The 15,843-nt window shown below is 40.0% G+C and overlaps 1 protein-coding gene across 3 annotated transcripts in view; it reads right to left on the bottom strand.

The window, feature by feature from the left end:
- The window catches only part of TUNAR (transmembrane neural differentiation associated intracellular calcium regulator), a 154,754-nt gene that overhangs the window by 15,307 nt on the left and 123,604 nt on the right, over positions 1-15,843 (bottom strand). For 2 of the 3 annotated variants that reach the window (XM_088166189.1, XM_088166188.1), the window contains one exon: positions 12,979-13,273. The exons of the other annotated variant lie outside the window; for it this stretch is intronic. In XM_088166189.1, the coding sequence (XP_088022315.1) occupies positions 12,979-13,017 (39 nt within the window). In that variant the 5' untranslated portion in view covers positions 13,018-13,273. The remainder of the gene's footprint in view (positions 1-12,978; positions 13,274-15,843) is intronic. 3 annotated transcript variants of the gene reach the window in all.

Raw genomic sequence — 15,843 nt, 5'->3', positions numbered from 1 at the left:
ACAGTCTGCTTTGCTAAAGATGAATAAAGCCTTCATAATGACGATTATTGACTCTTCTGTCAATCCAGAGTTAATCAATGTCAATGATGAATGAAAATAAATTAACACAACTCACAAGAACATCCTTGAACAAAATTCCTCTCTATTTCCTTCTGATACAAAAACAACCTTCCAAAGATTTTACTTGTTTAAAGTAATTTTTCTCCAAAGAATTCCCAGCTGGTTAATTGCTTTCACACAAGCCAGTCCAGCTTAAGAACTCAAGCTAAGTCTTACTTTTCTTGTCCTTTTAGTCCTTAGCTCCACCCAAACTTCACAGACACAGGTGTCATATCCAACCCTTGTGCTCCTTGAAGGGATTTTGTGTCACCCTCTAAACCAGTCTTTTTTAAGCTGACACCAAAAGCCATGTTGTGCATGCCACAGGTCCAAGGGGAGACAGCTTTTGTCACCCAGTGACTTTTTCTGTTGAGTTTGGCATGGGCATTGCCAGAGCCAGACCACAGACCTGGCTCTGAGTCTCCATAAGCCTCTCAAGCTGCTGTCTGAGATTTGGACCATACTTCTAATTTCCTTAGAACTCCAGATGTCAAGCACACTCCAATAATTCACATAGAAACTGCACAGTGACTGGTGACTGAAGTGCAGCCAGCTCTGGAGTGAAGCACAGGCAGTTACAAACCAGAGAGCCATGCCAAATGGTCCAGAGGAGAGGAAGGGATGCAGATTTTTTTCTGAAGAGAAAGAGTATGGCAAAATTATACTGGGAAATATCTTATTGCATGAATCAAGACACGCAACCCTTCTTTGCCAAAAACTGGGGAGCCTAAAAGCTCATAACTCTACATTAGTGCAGCAATTATATTAGCTTTCCTGTACTTTAAAAACCCGAGACAAAAGTTTAATGTTTCTGGCTTTGCTTTTTAAATAGAAAGTGAGAGTTACACTAGACAAACTCCAATTTAAAATCTCAGCAGGGCTGACAGCTGTATTGAAGAAGAAAGCTTTTCACAGTACTAGCTTGTGGACTGATTTTAATAATGGACAATTTCTTTCCACAGATCCAATATTTATACTCTTGTTGTTATTTTAAAACCTGCCTGGGGAGACATAAATCTGCCTGTATCATAATTACACTTACCTACATTTCATGCCTGTAATCAGACTAGGACCTATGGCAGAAGCTATAGGAATATTGGGCAATATATTCTGCATTGATAGGAAATAATCCAGATATTTTTCCAAAAGGATAATCTATTTTTTGGATAATAAATTAACTTTGTCAATTTTTTGAGAAGCTAAAGTTTTGTCCAGAGAATTTTCTGGCTTATTTCTGAAAGTAAAATTCAATGGACTCCTGAGACTTTTTTCTTGAGTTCATGTGTCTCTTTCTTCCAGTTGCTCCCAAATTCTGGTTCCTTTCTCCAGTGCTTGCTTCCCTAGAGCTTGCAGCACTGTTTGGCAGGGGTGGAAAGGAAGACAGATGCAGGCTGGTCGAGTCCTTCCAAGAGAAAGCTTAGGATCATACAGCTCATAGCTACACTGAAACCCCCAGAAATAATCCAAGAATCAGGCTCTTTATGGAAACCCACTGGCAGTGTTTTACTTTTAGTACTGCTGCTTCTTGAACTACAAATGTCAGAAATATATCTGCAGTGATGTGCTGCTGCAGGCTGGCTTTGGGAAACCCTTCATAAAAATCTGTCAGTGAGGCTGGGTAAGTTCCCTCCTCTTATGAAGTCATCCATTCTGGTCACAGCTACACTCTGCATTGTCCCTGGGGCTAAAGTAAACATTACTGAGGAGAAAATGTGCATGACTTACAAATTCACAGCACTTCACCACATGCAGATATTTGCAAATATTTAAGAGCAGAATACCTTTCTCATAGGTACCTGCTTGTACAGCATACTTAACCAACATGTGCAACCTTCTGTACACTGCACAACCAGTTAAGAACAAACTCTTCTACACTGCACTTGCCATTACAGTTTCGGTGGATGCTGATGCCTGTCACAGGAAGGATGTTTGAGTGGCCAGAGCACCACGTGGGGACTGAGGAGTCAGGGCCTCTGGGGTCCTAAGGGCACCTTCATGGATACAGGGACACCCTTTGCAGTTGGGAGGTTGGTCAGCATGAACAATTCTGGCTCTGAGAAACTGTGTCTTTGTCTTCCCTTCATATTCCCACTCTCTCCCCAGTCATATGCTGCTGTGCATAGCTACAAAACATTTTATTAAAGTACATGATTGCCATCTTGTCAAAGCAGTGTATGGGCTGCCTCTTCCTCACTGTTGCCAGGTGGTAATTGCCAAGCAGGAAAACAGGGATTTGCAAAAATGACTGTGCTTTATAGATGGCACATTGCCCTTTCTTGAAAGCCATAATCCCTCTGTTAGTACAAATCTCTGCTGCCTTCCTTCTGTTTTCTCATTCCTGACTTCTTGTAAATGCAAATTTTGATTTTTTTATTGTGTCATTTTGCTGTCAAAATTGTAAACACTAGAATATCACTAGACATCACATCAAATGAAGGTTTACAGATGATTGGTCTTCATTGTTTTTTAGCATTCTACCTTTTTTTTAACAGCACAGTAAGCAATATATTTAAAACTTCCCAAACAAGGCTTATAAATTAATCCTGTTCCAGCTTTTCCAGCTTGCAGTCATTTATAATTAACATCAGCTATGTCTCTGCTACAGTGACAGGACTGCTGCTCACATAACTGTGACTGAGGTAGCTGCCACCTAGCCAGGTGGGAGCAGAAGTCTCCTAGAAAGTAAAAGGCCTGCACCCCCATGTGGAATATCTACCTGAAACCACAGCCACAGTCCTGTTACACCCTTTCGATGCACTCCAAAGCCCGTGCCCTACCAATCTCTCCCCTGCCTGTTGGTTAATCCAGCTATATCAATGCCAGCTGGGTACACTTATATGCATTTTTAGTGCAAGTGTAAACAAAGATCTAAAATGGAGTTGTGCTGTCACTTTAAAGGAGAAAGAAGAAATCAGTTCCTGTCATTATCAGTCATTCTCGTGGAGTTTTGTGGCTGACAAACAGGCTGCTTGAGAGAAACAAAACGAGGTTTTTTTATCTTGGAGATACCCAGCTGAGGAGCAGCAATTCTCATACCAGTGGAGATGTGTGTGCAAAGGCATTGTGCAGAGACACAGAGATAGGCCCTGAACATTTGCTGAAGCCCCAGGTATATGGCAGATAAATATCTGAAAGAGGAAAGGAATTGAAAGTAAGTTCCAGATGAAGAAACAAAGTGCAAAGCCAAGGTATATTTGTATTTTCTACAACAGCAACTTGTACCAGTGGTGAAGATGAAACAAGCCAGTGAATTGATCCAGTTGTGGAAGAAATCAGTGGCACAATTCTCACTGACCACCGGGTACTGGACTAGGCTTTGAAACTAAAAGTTGCCCAGATGAGCAACAGTGAGAGAAACAAAATATACTTTGTAATAACCTAGTCACTCAAATTGCTAGCGGGTGTATTAACTCTAAAGCCATGTATTAGTGCCTGAAAATGAGCCACCTACTAAGTTATCAGTTCCAGTGACCTCAAAGAAGATCATGCAACCATGAAGATTCACAGAAAGTCCCATTCTTTTATTGATCCTCCTCTTGTTTACTAACAGCTTATAAGGAGAACAGCCCCTGCATCATGCTGCAGCACGGCTTTCTAGCTCGGGTAGTTAAAGAAAAGTACAGTCACAACCAGAGAGACATCAGTAAAGATCAGTGGCAAGTGATCCCCTCTGCAAAAGGCTTTAAAGATAATGAAAGTGTTAATCATTAATACCAAAAATCAACATAAAGATCCACATGTAATTCTGATAACTGGGACCAAGTAGGTAGTCAAGCAGACAGTGAAATTAGTTACTATCTTTTTGGCATTCTGTATGCTTGCAGAATTAGTTATGGGAGTTGCATTCACTTAGAATTTCATTCTCTAGAAGAGGCTGTTTCTCTTATCATTTCTTCAACATCTACCCCCGTCAGACCCTGAGCTCAATAACTGATATTAGCTGCAATCTATGTGATAAGCACAGAACATAAAGGTTCCTGAATTTCAAGCACACTCTCCTCTTGGTAGGATTCACATTCTCAGATGAGCTTGTGCTGAGCCTTGCAGCCGTTCTGAGCTGCTGCAGCTCCTGCAGGTGCAGCAGGGCCAAATCCTGCCAGTGGCTCACAAAAGCAGCTTCTGCTGCTGCCTCCTGCCCACGGCCAAGGACAGCACCGAGCTCTGCCTGCCCTCACTGCTTTCCAGCTGTCCTCCAGGACCTGAACTGCAATGTACTGTAATAGATCCAAGAGGTTTTCTTTGAGTCCATGGTCCAGTACAAGCATAAATCAATGTCTTTATTGAATTCTAGGTTATGTGAAAAGCACTGGCTTTGCATATTTGGGCTTTATCATCCAATCAGTAGGATAGAAGCCGTAAGTCTAAATCCTGAGAGGGTAAAGCCAGTCAAAATACATCAGTGAACACAGTCTGAAAGAGTAGGCATTGTTTGGCATGTATCTTAAGCTGTCAGGAAGAGCAGCCAGTGAGCAATGCAGTACTTGACCTGTCAGCATGATACAGATCATTTACATAGCTTTTTACAAACATTAACAGATTAATCCTCACATTGGGACACACAAGCAAGGTTCAGTAGCCCTGACAAACAGATCTGGAAGCTGTCTCCCATAGTGATGGTAACCTGACTTCCAGGATGATCAGCATCTTTACATCTTGTAAAAGCAAAGAGGATGAGACATCATACCTCCAGACCAGGAGAAAAAGAAGTGTGAAGCATATAGCAGCTTTGGCCCAACCTCCTGTGTTTGTGGGGATCTGGGGCCGTGGGGACTTTCTTAAGTGCTCTATCTTGGCTCCTGTTCAATTCACACCAGCTGTGACAATCACAAGTAGGATGGTAGCTCTCACCCTGGCACTGAGGACACGAGCGTGTTCATGTGCAAAGTACTGCATTTCACACCCAAAGCCTAAAGCAAACTAAGCAGCTGAAGTGGAAAAGTCCTGCCTGGTTGTGATTTCCCTACCCCAACAGCTACCCAAAGCATCCCAGCTCATCTCAATGGAATCCTTTCATAAAAGAGTAGCAGTCATCAAATGAGTGGAAACTGAATTCTGAGCACAGAGCTTGGGCTTTGCGTTGAGGGAGGATCTGTGATGGATGTGGCCCACAAGATCATACTGACAGAGCTCATAGACCTAGAGACAGAGTGGCACATGGCCATGGCCCATGAGGCCATGCTGGATGGTTTTTTAATTACATGAGAGACATGATTTGTGCACACATCATTTATGCAGCTGAGAAATCTGGTTTTAGCAGTACTGAGGACTGAGGAGCTGTCTGTAAGCCACGGGGGACTGGGAGAACAGGTCCCTGGCGAGGCAGGACAGGGTGTGATCGCCCAGGTGTGACCCCTTATATGTATGCACTGAAGGGATGGGAATCTTGGTTTATACCCCCATGCAACGCATGGATGTACCCAGATGCACTGTCATGGGATTTAACCGTGTATGCCCACATAGACTGGGATAGAAACAAACAGGATCAAAGGAAGTTGAATCCATACAAGTATCTGCTAGAGATGTGGATAAGGAGGAGAGGATGCCAGATTCTTTAATTCTACGGTATTCCTGTGCTGTAACTTGGTAAAAATTTTTAACTGAAGGTCTCTGTTTTATGAAGGAAATTTTTTATTGATCCTGTCTGTTTGCATCATATTCATACTGTGCTATTCACATGCTTAGCATGGAGAGACTCAGAAAGGTTGCTTGTCTCTTCACACACAACTTGACTTGTGTAGGCTTCAGAGCATTTTGGTGCAACATTCCATTTGCTATGGAATGAGGAGGTCACAGGACCCCAAACTAAATGGGGATGACATTACTGAAAATCTTCCTTATAGAAAGGTTTGTTTTCTAGCTTTCATTAATACGCATAGAGAACAAGTATTGTGTTCAGCAGCACAGAAACAAAACTATCCTAAGGCCGATTGTGGTCATCCATTAAGAGTCACTTTCAAGAATTCTTTAAAGACTTTCTGAAATCCTACCTTTTCCTATTAAGTATTTTGCAATGCTTCTATATTCAGTGAAAAATAACATTTACTGTGAACATTCAAACAAAAAAACCTTTTACCCCGTGTTTTGTCTAGATGCAAGGTAAAAAAAATTCCGACATACAGCTCTTAGACAGTCTTGTCATCAGTTTTCCTGTTCAAAAGATTATATGGTCTTGTTTTAAAATATTAGGCTTGTCTTTCTTAAAGGAGAGTTTCTGGTATTCTTAACATAGTTCAGTAAAACCTCACTTTGCAGACAGTATTGCTAAGTTGGGATGTGTCAAAATAAAATCCTAAATGTATCACTGTTTCACGTGGAGGAGAAAGTGTTGCTTTTTAGTATCTAAAGACATATGCGTGAAATGATAAATCACTAATTTTCAGAATTCAGAAATTAAGACTATGGACTACATTAATATCCTCTGAGGCTCTTACAATTAATGGAATTAATTATTTCTTTTTCATTATGTTGATGGACTTCAATTGTTTTCCGATATTTCTCAGCCAAATAAAAACCACTTTAGCTGTCAAAGTTCAGTAATTACCCAACTACAACAATTAGATTTAATTTCCAGACTCCTAATGTTGTGGAAAATATGCAAGTATTATAAATCCCATGGTCAGATCCCCAAACGTATTTGGATACCTTTCTCCCTCTGGCTTTAAAAATAAGTAGAGGCCATGTGATATGTTGAGTTTTCTTAAGCACCAGCATGTGCCTGAATGTAAACACCTTTTTTGTACTCTAATATCCAGGGTTCCTTAGCTAGTAAAGACCTTCAGAATTTCTTTTATGATATTAACAGGACACATTATATCTTATTTAGTATGGAGGGCTAAGGCAGGCTGAAGATGACCCTCTGCACCATCACTATGGATGAAATTAGAGTGCAGGTGATCATCCTGGCTGCTGAGCTCTGTGCACTGGAGAAAATTATTTTGAAGCAGTTTATGTAATTCCTTACTACAATGGAGTATGTATTGACAAAAGCATTCCTTTCTAATATTTTTCCATTATAAGCCAGTAAAAAGTTATTTCATAAAAAATAGAAGATTATATTTGGTGCAGTAGGGTCCATTTTAAGTTCTCTTCTTAACATTTTGCAGGAATGAAACCAAAGTCAGATGAGATTTCCAGTAAAGTACTATTTTTAATCAGACTTTCATATTCTTCTACATTAATATGTCACTGGGTAATCGGGCAAGTACTGTACTTGTCAGATCCAGAGGCATGTAACACCTGGAGCTGCACAAATAGATCAATGTGAGGCAAATACTAGTTAAGCTTCTGGGATATTCTTCTGCAGAGCTAATTCCAAAACTCTGGCATATTTGCTAAAAGCTATTTTTCCGAGTTCGTATTAAAATGACAAGTCAGATTTTTTTTTCCCCCCAACTTGAGATGTAATTTTAGCAGCTAAGTACTTTCCAGACAAACCATCTTTTCATTTCTCATAAAGAGGACACAAAACAGAAAGATTACCTTGGACAGACGAGGCATAGCAGGGTTAATAATAATCATTATTATGTTAATAATCATTATTACTGTTAGGTATCATATTCTCTTTCACCTCTTTTCCCCAGAACTGCTGGATTCATAATGACCTGTGTCGATTCTAGACATCATCAGTCTTACTACATTTTAACTGGATGTTTTTCTGTGTTGAAATTTGATTAATATACCAAAAGCCTTTCAAACTATTGCACAGCCCCACAGCTGTCCCTAAGCCCTGAAAGCATAAACTGTTACATATATACATCCCTCAGAACTTGTATGGCATGTTTAGGATACTTATATTTAGTAACTTTATGTTTAATATAGGATCTATTTCCCCTGTGTAGCAAAGCAATTACATAATTAATGGTTACATTCAAACAGAATGGCTCAGGAGAGAAAAAAGAATTTTTAGAACAACTGTGTCAGACTGGAAAGGAAGTATGCATCAGTAATTCCCTTTCACATTTGATACTTCAGCTAGTATTAACTTTAAAGCCCTAATATAAGTCGTTAAGCAAAGAAATGAACAAAATGAAGACCAACCTTGCAGGGACAGTGATGAACTGAGAATAAGGACATTTGGGTTCAATTCCGAACTCTTCCCTTACCACTATAGCTTTGGGCAGTTTCTGTGTTGCTCAGTTCCTTATCTATTTAATAAGGATATTAATACTCGATTAATTCTACTCCTTCCTGCATGCCTTTTGAAGGTTTCTTGAAGGCTTTTATAGTAAAAACTACTACTTCTGATATCTGTAAAACTCAGAAAAATAGAAGCTTGCTTTCTGTTGAAGACATAAAAAGAATTAAAGCAGGGAATTGCCATCAGAGATTATGCTCTACCCTAGACTTGGTGAGAACTGCTGCTCAGTATCAGTCATATGGGGCTAGGCAATATGTAGTGCTAAAGATGACCCTTCAGAAAGTTTCTATTTAAAGGAGTGACTTGTGAGAGCCAATAAATATTGGGACAGCTATAAAAGATCTGGTGAAAAAATTCACAACAAAACACTTTCCTGTTAAATAAACAAAAAAAAAGATGTTGCAAAATTTCACTGAGAAAAGCAGATAAACAGATATCAGTACAATTTCTTGTAACAAATGGAAGTCTGATTAAAAATTTCAAAATGAAATCTTGTGTCATTTTGACATCAGTATTTCCAAATATATTGCTTTTTATAACTTCTCATTTTTTATCCTGTTTTATGCAAAACACAGATGCTGATCTACAGAAATTACTTGACCGAGAAACATTCTTTCTATGGATATTTGCACTTAAATGACAAAACTTCAGGTTTCCTTTGGGATTTGTTTTTGGTTTTTTGCAGGCCTTTCAAAAATCAGGTTTCTGCTGGATCTTGAATCAAGACAGCTCAAGGCATTCTGAATACAGGGATTGCTTATATGCCACATTTTTCTCAACTGGAAATAGTTGCTGCAGGTGTGGAAAATATATCCACTGCTCAGTATAACTTCCCTGACAAGGCAGATGGTTCAAGCTTTAATTCATGCTGTTTATTTAAAAAATAGTTCAGTGGACTGAAATGAAAGACAGGTGTTCTCAGCGTCAAACCTTTACTATAAGCATCTTAAAAGAAAAGGAAATTACTAATTTTACTTGCTTTAGAATTGACAGAGAAAACCAAATGCAGCTGTTATGCAAGTTTTAAAATTATTTAAAATGTCACTAAAGTGTCTTGAGTCACAGCAAATGATGAGCAGTAATGTACAGTAAAGACAATGAACACCTTGTGTCATGTAAAGCTTCTCTCTCAAAACAACACACTCTTTAGAAAAGAATCCACTATTCTCACTATGTATATTACAGGGATAAAATAAACAAATGAACATATTACTGCATTAGTGTACTGGATACATATTAAGCTGCTATGCTTATTTTTTGTAATATTTTTCTTTCTACCATAATGCCTAACCTTGTGGAATAAAAGTCCTATGCGAAAAGGAACTGTTCTTTATAAATTAAAATTAATTAAATATTGCTTGTTATGTAATATATATCCTAATAATATAGGCATTTATAAGCATGCAAAATTGAGAAAAATAAAACCCAGATGATTTCATCCTTCCTATTTCAATATATATCTACATTCTGTAGGAAGTTTACTCTAATTGCGATTTTATATTGTGTTTCTATACTGTAAAGATAAATGTTCCTGGATCAACTAAAGAGCTAAATATCATGTATTAACCAAAAAATGAACATATTTAATGTAGTAAAAAGCTGGGTAAGTATCCTTGAATCTAATAATAGTGAGTATTTTGTAATATCAGTGATGTTTCAAATGAACCCAGGATGGGTTACTGGAAATATTGACAATACCCAGTAGCAATGTTAATACTGTCAGAAAAAATAATAAGGCAATGAATGTTTCCAATAAGAATACAATTTGTTTCAATTTTGAGGCCACTAATAAAGGTAAATTTTTGCATACTCTGATAATTTTTCTCTAACAATGCATCTGTACAGTTGCATGATCTTTAAGAATCTAATTAACCTATTTTTCTTGCTCTAATTACAAGGCAAAAGATTTGCATAGGTAAAAAGAAAAATTATTTTGTTTAGAAGGGAAATCCAAATTATGCCTGAAGCCTAATAAATCTGTTGCCATGACAATCAAAAAACCTGGTCTTATAAAACATTTTAGAATTTATTCACATGAGTAGTTCTTACTCACTGTGCTAGTTTTGACCTCTCCCATTCTGAGTGACCACCATAAGAGATGGAGCTCAAAGTCACTAAATAAACTCAATAGAGGTTTTGTGGACATTTCTGGATATTTTACAAGGGTGGTCCATAGACTAAGGGAGTGATATCTGCATGTTATATAGAAAGATGGCAAGGGGGTTGGTTAGTGAGGATCTATTGGATCGTGTGGTATGTGAGCATGATGTAAATGGTGTAGGATAAGGAATGGAGAATGTGCTGGGTTTAGTTGGAAGAGACTTAATTTTCTTTCTAATAATTAGTATGAGGCTATGTTTGGTGCTGCAAGAAACAAATTCACAATAGAGAGATGTTTTAGCTCTTGCTGAGCAGAGCTTCCACAGTGCCAAGGCCTTTGGTGCCTCTCATCCCACCCCAGCAGAGACTGGGCTGGGGCTGCACAAGGAATTGGAGGGAACACAGCTGGTACAGATGACCCCAACTGACCCAAGCAATATTCTGTATATGGTGTCATATAAAACATGTAAAACAGAATGTAAAACAGGGGAAAGACAAAGGAAAAAGGGAGAAGGGGTGTTCAAAATTATGGCATTTGTCTTCCCAAGTAACCATTACACACAATGGAGTCTGGCTCTTCCAGAGATGACTGAACACCTGCTTGCCCAAGGAAAGTGGTGAATGAATTCCTTGTTTTTCTTTGTTTGAGTGTGTGTGGCTTTTGCTTTATCTACTAAAGAGTTTTTGTCTCATCCATGAGTTTTCTCACTTTTACTTTTCTGGTTCTCTCTCCTATTCCACCAGGGAGGGGTGAGAAGCAGCCCTGCAATGTTTATTTTCCAGCTGGGGTTAAAGAACAATATTCATGCAATTAGTTCCACTGATTAACATAGAACTGCTGATGTGAGGAAAGGTTTGCAATGGGCAACTTGAATTTAGGATGTAGTCCTTGTTCACATAAAGAGATTATTTCTGACAGTGAAGATGACATTTATGGGCTGTGTTGTTCTTCCTCAGTTTTGCTTATTGGTTCTTCCAACAGTCACACATTTTAGATAGCAAAATACACAAAAATTCTGCTTCAATGCACACATATATGTGTTTTGAACCTTTACTTCTAAAATCAAGGCTGATTCCTCTGAACCCTCTTGAAATATTGTCACACTACAGTTTGTTTTTTAATCTCTGCTTCCTCCTACTGCAATGATTTGAAGAGGTTACATTACCATTCGCTCTTTAAAAACTGTCTTATGGAGTCCTCCATCATACAAGGAAGAGATTTATTGGGAACTACCACAAAATTACATCTTCTGAATAGTATTTAAGCTCTGATTCTTGCTCATGAGTCCTGCTAGGGCATGGCTTTTGTGATTTGCCTTTGTTTATCCTTCCCATCCTGAGAACCTGCTGCCAGGAACCTGTCAACTCCATATCCACTTGCACAGTCCATGACAGCTGCCACACAAACCTGCTGCTGATCTTTTTCCAGCTCCATCAGAAGCAGTCAGATTTCCAATGGGTTGCCCTCAAAGTGGAGGCAGTCCTTTACCACAGTTTGTTCAAGAACCACTCAACTTTCCAAACTCAGTTATCAACCAGGATGTATAAGAAAATACATGTTTCACATCACCACTATAGCACCTTTTAGTTCTACCCTAATTTCTGAAAGAGAGACCCAAATATACCAGTCTTCCTGGAAAAGAAATCTGTTCTTCCATCTCAGTTTATTAATTGTGCAATTCTTGATCTGCTTGGCAATTTCTTGACAATGACCCTAAGTATTTTTAAGTCAGGTAGTTATAATTCCTTGCACTCCTCTAGCACCTTTCATACAAGGAGACAAAACCACATAACAGCTATTAACAAAAAATAGCTTGCAATGCCCACTGAAGGTATTTCTAATAACTCTCAACACTCCTCTAATACATAGCAAAAATTACTTGATGTGAGAACATCCCATACTGGACTTGTTTATTTTATGACCTGGGTAATAATTCACAGTAATCATTTTCAGCTTTCTGACATGTATAAGAGGATCTGTCTCCCACTGTTTCTAAAACACAGCATCCAAGTCTGCACTTGCTAGTTGTTTCCCATGGAAACAAAATAGAATAAATCTTTTGTACCTGCCAGTATGGCAGACATTCAAAACCTTTCTGTAGCTTTCATTTATTAAAATAATACTACTCAGGACCATTCTTGCATTGATATAGGATTTCTTTTACCTCCCATTTTTGCCTTCTAGTGGTCAGTGCACGACTGAGGTGCAGGGAAGGTATAGAACCATGACCCCAGAGAAACAGACGGAGCAAGAGAAGGAGGAGGCAGGAGGAGGAGAATGGAGGGAGAGAGGGAGGGTAAAAGAGAGAGAAATGTTAAAGCAAATTCCTAAACATCCTCTTTAGCATGGAAAAATGTACAATACAGCTGCAGATGTTCCAGTCCAAGTGCAAATGACAGCACAGGTGTGCACAAACACACGCACATACACACTGTCACAAAGCAAGGGAGAAAGACAGAAATGATCTTACAAAGCTGCTGCAGTAATCAGGACACTTGCTCCTGAAGACAACCATGCAAGCAAACATTCTTTTGTTACGTTTGTACATTTTTTCAATTTTCATTTCACTATTGCTATTATTTTATACCTTTCATCACATCAGAAAGATAGTTATTATTAAAAGGAAGGAAAAAGGCCTTACCATGCAATGCATCAGGAAGAGATGAGAAGCACAGAGCATGCTGCAGAGATTAAGCTCAGCATGGCATTCAGATATCCTTTGGAATTGAAGAAAATTGTCCAACCCATTCTTACTAACAAAGCGGACAAGTTTTCTCTAGGCTTGAATTTTTCACCAGAAGACAGATCCTTACAGTGCATTATATTTTCTTCTTCACGAGATAGATTTCCTCCAGTTAAGTTTCAGCTCCGCAATGCCATTTCCAATCAGCTCTAAGAAGTTCTTCATTCCCAGATTCGCGGTGTCATCAGAGGGACTCCAAAGAAAATAAAAGAAAGAAAGAAAGAAAAAAAGAAAATAATACCTTACCAAAGCCCTGAAATTACTACACTGAAAAGGAGAAGGTCAAAAAATCCCGCAACACCCCCTCATTTACTCTATTATCTAGGTGTTTCACAACAATCAGTACTACCTCTTTGGTCTCATATATGCAGTGCTGATCATTTCTAACAAAGGCAGAGGCAAAAACTTTCCCAATTTACACATGATGCAATTTCATTGCTGCTGCTCAACTGTGTACTCCCAAACAACCCTTTTCATCCTGAGGCATCTTTAAAACCATCTGACAAAAACACCAGCTCTCCCTTTCCCTTCCCAAAGAACACAAATATTAGAATTTCTAGAGAAGTGTTGAAGAAAATCTAGCAAATAATAAAAAAATACAAATCAGATCTAAAAGCAAAAGCCTTGAAGCAGGAGGCTTCTTGAGCAAGGAGGTGCTTTGCCTGAAGAATTTGGGGACACATGCAGTAAGCACCGTACGGGAGGAGAAGGGAGAAAAGAACGGTGGCTAAGGAGTGTTTGGAGAAGATGGGGTGGGACCAAATGGGTGCCAGGCAGGAGTGGGATCCTGAGTCACCCTCAGCCTCCTGCCTGCTCGCTGACAGCAGCTCGGGCTTTCCCTGCACTTTCTGCAAAGCATATTAATTGATTCTGGTTGCTGAGCAACTAACTCTGGGGAGCCACATCGACGGCTCCGGCTCCAGCACAGCTTCGGCAGCAGCAGCACAGAGAGGGGATGGTAGGGGATGGTAGGGGATGGTAGGGGATGGTAGGGGATGGTAGGGGATGGTGTCTCCAGCCTCTCCTCCTCCCCGGATCAGTCACCCTACCCGCATGTCCTCAGCTGCCCTGCAGGGATGCTTTGCAAGGAAAAGGAAGAAGCCCTCAGCAGGGCAGCAGGGAGGAGCTGGGATGCTCCCCCAGCCAGCGCTGCGCTGGCAGGACTCGAGAGCAGCCCGACTTCAGACTGACAGCAGTGTCCCTCTGCCACCCCCCCTCGGTCCCTGGGCCAGCGGGGCTGGTGGCCGCAGGAAACCCAAGCAGCAATGTCTACAGGTAGGTGAAGCAGGGTGGTGCAGCCACCTTCTGAAAAGCAGAGATCATCTGCAGGATATTAAAACGACAAGGAAGCCCCATGGATTTCACAGAAACATAGAATATCCTGATTAGAAAGGGACCCACAGGAATCATCAAAGTCCAGCTCCTGGCCATGAACAGGACATCCCCAGCAATCACACCATGTGCCTGAGAACCTTGTTCAAATGCGTCTTGAATTCTGTTAGGCTGATGCTGTGATCACTCTTCTGCAGATCCTGTTCCAGTGCCCAACCAGCTTCTGGGTGAAGAACTTCCTAATGTCCAATCTAAACCTCCTCTGACACAGCTTCATGTCATTTCCTCCAATCTTATGTAAGTTTCTGGTCGAACATGTGGCCACTTAAGCTCTGTCCCTACAATAACAGTAACTATTGCTTATTTCTGACTTTTTTATCATGTTGAACTTCAGACAGAGCAGACACTTGTCTGGCTGAAAGGGTGCACTCTAAACCAGAACCACCATGCAGAGGAATTGCCTAGGCATCTTTGACACTGTTTTTAATACTGCAAAAGAGATGTCTCTGACAAAACCTTATAATTGCTTTAACTGACACATTTAAGTTCCATGGAAGAGTGAAGCAGCAAAGAGGCCATTTAGTTTTGGTCCACAAAAGAGATGGGATAACTGAGTAACTGGAGCTGGCTCAAAGGGGCTTCTCCTAGAGTGCCTTGACTGATGGCCCAGTAGGAGGAACACAGGATTTCTGTGAGGTTTATGTCAAGGGGATGGACCCTGAGCAGAGCCTGGCCCCTGCAATTGGTGAGTTCTGTGGTTCTAGAGTCTGAAACAACCCCCCTAAACACAGTTTCTGAAAGAGGACATTTCCCTTATGGTGTATAAATCCTTAGTCAGATCATGGCATTTGTTCAGCACTGACTAAGCTGTCTTTCTGTTGCACAGGTAAGATGTAAGAAATGAAAAGACCTCAAGATTTCTCTCCCCGTGACCTGGCAGTGAGTACAACACTAGATCTTGGCCAAACTGCTCACTCATGATTACTGTCAAAGATCTGAGCTAGATCAGCTCTTTATTCTGTTACAGTGATAGGATAAGTTAAAGGGCAAGGCCCTGAGAACTGCTTTAGCTTGCAGTCACAGAACAGAATTATCTAATTCTCCCCTTGAAAATATCCAACCTACATCTAGTATGCCCTAAGTGGCAAACACCAGGTCTTTGTGAAAAGGGACAGGTTATCTCAAGGAAGAGAGTTACTTTTCTGACAGTAACTTAGCTTCACCACACTGCTTTCATGCTTCATAAAGAAAGATCTACAGTTTAGCCTCATTTTCTTAACAAAGCCAGATGCTTCACATATATTCAGAGCTCAGGAAGAACCATGAGATCCTGTTAGCAGAGCTGCTGTATGAAGCAGATTGCAGAACATATTCAGTTCATCCAATATGTTTATTGATATGAGCATATACTGGAAATTCCTTATCCCTCAA

The sequence above is a fragment of the Sturnus vulgaris genome, chromosome 6, assembly GCF_052056855.1.
Source record: "Sturnus vulgaris isolate bStuVul1 chromosome 6, bStuVul1.hap1, whole genome shotgun sequence".
Lineage (NCBI taxonomy): Eukaryota > Metazoa > Chordata > Aves > Passeriformes > Sturnidae > Sturnus > Sturnus vulgaris.
This window is presented reverse-complemented; position numbering and strand designations above follow the sequence as displayed.